Source organism: Limulus polyphemus, unplaced genomic scaffold (assembly GCF_000517525.1).
Source record: "Limulus polyphemus unplaced genomic scaffold, Limulus_polyphemus-2.1.2 Scaffold1379, whole genome shotgun sequence".
NCBI classification, from domain to species: domain Eukaryota; kingdom Metazoa; phylum Arthropoda; class Merostomata; order Xiphosura; family Limulidae; genus Limulus; species Limulus polyphemus.
This window is the reverse complement of record NW_013666989.1, coordinates 168,291-174,856: the sequence shown is the minus strand read 5'-3', so window position 1 is coordinate 174,856 and position 6,566 is coordinate 168,291. Positions and strand designations below refer to the sequence as shown.

The 6,566-nt window shown below is 32.9% G+C and overlaps 1 protein-coding gene across 1 annotated transcript; it reads right to left on the bottom strand.

Moving 5' to 3' along the window:
- Window positions 1–906: 906 nt before the first annotated feature.
- On the bottom strand, window positions 907–5,414 carry LOC111086738. Its single transcript, XM_022390804.1, has 3 exons — window positions 5,382–5,414; window positions 3,144–3,975; window positions 907–1,094 (listed from the first exon to the last, which is right to left on the bottom strand). The coding sequence occupies exons 1-2, from the start codon at window positions 5,391–5,393 to the stop codon at window positions 3,169–3,171; spliced, it is 819 nt and encodes a 272-aa protein (XP_022246512.1). The 5' UTR covers window positions 5,394–5,414; the 3' UTR covers window positions 907–1,094; window positions 3,144–3,168.
- Window positions 5,415–6,566: the final 1,152 nt, after the last annotated feature.

Genomic DNA, 6,566 nt, shown 5'->3' with positions numbered 1-6,566 from the left:
ATGAATTTAATCTATATATCATATAAATATTTGTAAAATCATTAAAAATAAACGAAATTTATTGAAGAACCAGCATCGCACAATTCGCTTTATATACTTTTACTTCCATATAAATATCTGTAATGAACTAGTCTGTTTTCGTTTCAATCGGTAGCATTGAACAAAAAAACATGATTATTGGTTTACTTGAATAAATTTGTTTGCACCAGAGTATTCAAAGAGAAAACCAAACAATATGGTTAGGACACATTGTGTTATACAATACCAAATGTTTAACTACTACACAGTAGATTTTTTCCACTAAAAATTAATTTTCCTTTATCTATTTTTTAAGGGAGGGGGTCAGTTTAAAATCTTTTCTCTTTAAAATAAAGTTCAATTCATTTAACTTTGAGTTTCCAGTTTTGTAGAAACGACTTGCGAGTGTATGGGGCTTTTGTTAAAAAAAATATAAGCCTTTTTTTGGACTGGTTTATTTCTATTTATAAAGACTCCAAGACATTCCCTGCTTTTTAGTTTATCTTTTACATTTCATTTCTTCCATTTTCTCAAAATAGAATATGAATCAATGAATGTATTTAAACCTAAAGTATTCTATACTTCATAAAAACAGTATGAGTCAAAAATGATCGAAGCCAAGCAAAAAAAGTAAAATATGAAAATAATCACACTTTGATGTTCATTAAACAACTATTCAACATTTAATTAATGGAAATTTTCAATCGAATGCCATCCAATAAAAGTGAAGTATATTTTTTTCTTTTTATTCATCTGTAGTAAAGAATGATATTAAACGAAGAAAATTAAACAAATACACTTTTCATAATTTTATTATTTTGTACAACATTATGCTATCAAAAACCCAAACATAGCAAAAATATAAATTGTAAAAACAAAATATTCCTCAACAACGTATACACAAAATTACCTAAAATCTCGCAAGCACAAATTATCCTAAGACACATTTCTTACCAGAAAATATAGCATTGAAAGGAAATGCATAATACAACAAACATCAATACAAGAGCCCAAGGAATACTTCTTGATGTTAAATACTGTACGGGTTTGATGTGAAACTAGGTATTAACTAGTTGCTGAAAAATAAAAACACGATGATTAAATTAGCAAACAAAATAAAACTACATAATAATGAGAGTTTCAAGAAGTAAATTTACTGAAGTGAATCCTGTACATATCAAGTCAAAAATAAAGCTTTGAAAACCGAAAGCAAAATAACATGTGAAAAGGTAATGAAACATATCCAATTTACTGGGTTTAAATTGCATTCATTTTTTTACGGATTTGCAATAGAGAAACTCATATTTCGTAAAAAAACAACATTTAACTCAGTTCTTAGAATAATGTGATCATACAGTAAAAAATAATGATTATCACTAATGATCTTTAGGTTAAATATTTTGTCTTGGCTTCAGGTTTTCAAGTCAATATTTAGCCAGTGTATTTATCTGAAAAAAAAATGACATTACATTTCATGTTTGTGACATGAGTCACTAAAGTTTATTGCACTATACTTCTTAAGTACAGTGACTTTTAAAATGTCTGTTTGCTTCTATTAGTACTTACGTAAAAAATACTTTGCAAGTTTTGGAACGTCATGAAAAAGACATTGATTTCTTTAACACTGGATGCCTAAGGCAGAAAAAGGGACTGTGAAAACTACCAAATTACAGTGAGACGCATACTGACCTCTACCTCGATAGTTAAGCGTTTAAGGTAGAACAAGTTAAACAGGATGGCAATGAACTGCATTTCTCATCGAGTGTAATAAGAATGGGGCCTTAAAAAAATCCAAAGTAATTTCGTCAAATGACTAAGATTATTGTTTGGTTGAGAATAATGTAATGTAAATTCGGCTTTGCTATTAATTAAACATGTAAAAATCTCTTCAATAATGGATGAAAATACGGATAACTTTGAAATAGAATATGATGCTTTTGAATACAATAATTTATTCTAAATTTGAGACTGGAAGAGGTACTTCGTGCTTGATGAAAATTCTTTCGTTTAATCTGCAGAGTTTATTTCGTAAATAAAATTAAGAAAATTATTTCGTTTAATCTGCAGAGTTTTATTTCGTAAGTAAAATTAAGAAAATTCTTTCGTTTAATCTGCAGAGTTTTATTTCGTAAGTAAAATTAAGAAAATTCTTTCGTTTAATCTGCAGAGTTTTATTTCGTAAGTAAAATTAAGTGTTAGAGCGTCAATAGATCTAGTGGTTTCTATTTTTTCAACTTTCATGGTCTTCGCCAAAGTTAATGTTCCCTGTGTGATGCATTTAAAAATAATTTAATGACAGTCTTAAAAACAACCTAATTTTGAACTGATGAATTTTTGGGAAGACTATAATGAAATAAGAAAAGAAAACACAGCAAAGATCCGTGAATGGAGCGACATGTTTACTTTGTAACAATATTTTCGTCATCGTGTTTCACGAAATGTAAAACTTTATAATAATATTTGGCGCATTTTCGTTTCACTGCGCAAAGTAGTTTAAACTATCTAGTTCTCTTCATTATAAGGCTCCTAAAGTCTTTTCGTAGTAGCGTTTTCTCGACCAGAAAATGTTTCATTTAGATTCCGCTCTGGTTGGTTAGAAATGAGACGTAACACAGAAAAGTGAGTTTGTTGCATCGATTTTACTTCGTTCAATTCAACTGCTGCACCCATCATTTTATTTCAATGCCACGTAGCGTCACAAAGATCAACTAACGTTTGCAGATTTCCACACATCCCAAAACATGATACAATAGTGTTAGAGATTATGCTTTATCATTTTATATTGTGTCCGGCTAAAACTTCACATTAAAAACATTCTTATAAAAACATATGGAATTATATATATACACCCACACACACACACACACACACATATATATATATATTACGTAGTATAATTAAATATTCAATCACTCTTATACTGAATGTCGTCAAGTTTCTCAAAATGTTCATCTACATATTAAAATGGAAAATTTTGCATTTAGATTTTTCATGCTTTATTTGCATTCGTTATGATCTTTTTTTTTGCTTCTTTTTCTTCTCACATTTTAAAATATAAATTTCCTTAAGCTGCATTACCAGTTAAGTTTGAAAATAACTTTTTCGTATAGGCCTAATAAACTCACCTTTAACTTAAGATAGTAAAAAAAGTCACTCGTTTCCGGTGAGAACTTTTACACTCGTCTCTTCTTTACTGTAGCTTCGTCGATAACCTGGCCCATAGTTACCGTAACCATGGTAACGGGGAGGGAAATGTGGCTCATAAGCTAAATTATTTCTGAGAGTTCCGTACCGAGATCGATGAATCCCAGGTGGAGGGAAATCGGGGTGACGACGCATAAAATATCTGTTTTCATCTGATACTCTAAATTCCCCTGTTCCAAGGTTATAATAAATGCGATAATCATTAGGATAATCATATATAGGAAGATAAGGATAATTTCTTTGATAATTATTGTAGTACCGATGAGGAGGAAACCTTGGTCTGGGCTCATTTAGGTAAAGCGGAAAATCGTTTCCATAATCATTATTAGGTCTGTAACGTGAATGGTGTGGAGGGTTATATCGACTCCAATCGTTTCTATGATAATTTGGATTATTCCAGTAAGGAGGATACCTGGGTTCGTTAAGATAGTATGCGTATCCCTCTCCATAGTTACGGCTACCAGGATCGTAACGAGAATGATACGAGGGATTATATCGATCCCTGTAATCAAACCTATCGCCATAGCCTCCTTCGTAGTCATAGTTATTGTTGTAAGGATTGTTATATTTTCCACTATTTGAATCGTCGTATGTGCTGTTTTTTGTATCTCGGTCGCCATAACTGTCGTAAGGGTAACGACCGTAATCGCTAGAGCTTGTAGATCCAAAGCTGTCGCTAGGGGTATCTGGTCGTTTGTTCAAGTCTTCTACGCCAAGAACTGCATGTTCCCACACAAGAAGGGAACACATAATCTGAAATACGAATGGAATTGTTAAATCTTCTTTGAAGATACTCTAGCTTTGTTAAATATATAACGTTTGTTTGTTTTGAATTTCGCGCAAAGCTACACGAGGGCTATCTGCGCTAGCCGTCCCTAGTTTAGCAGTGTAAGACTAGAGGGAAGGCAGTTAGTCATCACCACCCACCGCCAACTCTTGGGCTACTCTTTTATCAACGAATAGTGGGATTGACCGTGACATTATAACGCCTCCACGGCTGAAAGGGCGAGCATGTTTGGTGTGACAGGGATTCGAACCCGCGACCCTCAGAGTGCGAGTCGAGCGCCCTAACCACCTAGTCATGAATATATATAACGTCTTAGTGCACTGAAAGAATAACAAAGCAAATTGTAGTACCGTGCTAAATGTTTACAAAGCTTATACATCTCAATCGAATTATTGTGATTTCAGACTACTGAAAACATTATTGTAAATTTAAACGATAGTGACTGTTTGTTGTATTTCGCACAAAGCTACTCAAGGGCTATTTGTGTTAACCGTCTCTTATTTAGAAGTGATAGAGTAAAAAAAAGGCACCGCTAACTTTTAGGCTTCTCTTTACCAACCAAAAAATAGGATTTAATATCTCAATATAACGGCCTAACTACTGACAATGTGAGCATACACAGTGACGGGATTCGGACACGCAAGCCACAGATTGCGAGTCGATCTCCCTAATCATCAAGCCATGTCAGACTGCTAAGGACAATTATCACACCCTTTTATAAACCATCTTAATGGCTTCACTATTTGGGTGCTGGTTGAAAAATTCATTCCTTATTATTTTTAAACAAACTTAATATGTATCAATATATTTAAACATCTAACATACAAGCAAGTCTGCAAATTTCATGTGTGTTTAATGAATAAAAAAATTGCAACGGTTGTTAAAGTATATATTAAAACTGTACTTACACACATAGGCACTTCCTGTAAAAGGTAACAAAACATTCATTGCTCTCTTCAAAGTTTTATAACTTCCACGAAACCAAAATGAAAGATAAATATTTGTATTACAGGGAAAAAAAATAATTATAAAAATCGTTAAGTTAATTACAACGATATCCAACGTGATTAGAATAAGTAACTATGAATATAGTATGTACATAAAATTATTTCCAATAAAATACCAAACCTTACTACCTCAATATATAGCCTTCTTTGCTTCTGAAGTATGAAAATAAGATACTACTCAAAGTTTAGGCTATAAATGTATTCAATATCAGTCTGGATCTCTCAGTATTTTACAGTGAACAGTTACAATTCAAATTTATGAATAACAGTTTTATCCTGATTAGTTTTTTAAGTAAATCGAAACTATCAGATCAGCATTTACATAAATAATGTCGAAATTGTATATTAAATTATTAAATACTTACTATTAATTTCATGATGATGCGTAGCAGAAGGCTCTAACCTATTATATGGTAATATTTTGAAAACTTTGTTAAATAGGTGAAAACTAGGATATGTTACAGACACAGTCTTCTCTAGAAACTTATAAGACAAGTAGGTTTAAGCCAACTTGAGAGGTGGGTGGGTGGGTGGGGATAAAAGATGTTAACAACGGTCGTTCTTCTTTGGTGTAGACGTAATAGTGAGTTACAGTTGACGTCCGAACATTGTTTATAACTATTCGAAAACTAGTCTTAGTGGGAGAGTAGATATGTATCACTGGTCATGCATATGTCCGGTAGGGAGTTTCAATTTCAAAATACACGGACCTTGGAGGAGGTATAGTAAGGTCAAAAATGTGCCAGCGACTACAGACAGGAGTGCAATGACGCGTCCCTCAAAGATGTATTGTGGCTCCTCCCACTTGACTTTCTGGATCCCACGCGGGTCGCTAACACCTCAAATATTACAATCAGGTAAGCGATGCAAGCTACGTAATACATACTCGTCCAACCAGAAAAACGTACTTTCTTTTTGGAAAGTTGCCTTGAAGAGTTCTCTGAAGATGAACCGTGGATGACACAACCTGTTTCTCAAGAATTGTATGCTGGATGTATATCTCTATCTCTTTACTGATAAATCGAGTTTTTCTGTGTATAATCACTTTGTACTTACTATAAAAAGAAGAAAAAATAAGTTAAAAGTCATCAAAACATTGTCTGGGAACACGGAAAGGTAATGACCTCGAATTAACTAAAGAATTAAGCAGCGCTTGATTGACTTTTTAACTCCTACTTTCAACTGTGATTTGTATAACGCAATTACACGACTTTGCACATAAATAACTTTACTTTTCAGACGCTCACATTTTTTATCACACTATTTCACTTTAAAAGTCGTGAAAGAAGTAGCTCCAGTGAACTGTAAAGGCAAAACGAAGAGTGCACAGCGAATGATAAGACCAACAAAACGACTAACACTGTCTACGCGGCAGACTTTTGTGCGATGCTTGCTGACCGAAACGTTCAAATGTGACTTTTACTTGTATTTTTGAAATTCGGAGAGATAAATCTTCTTCTTTCAGACTTTTCAATAAAATGTTTCAAAAAAAATTACCAGTGAAGCCTTAAGACCTTATGTTGACTTGTTTGAAATTTTATGTTATCATT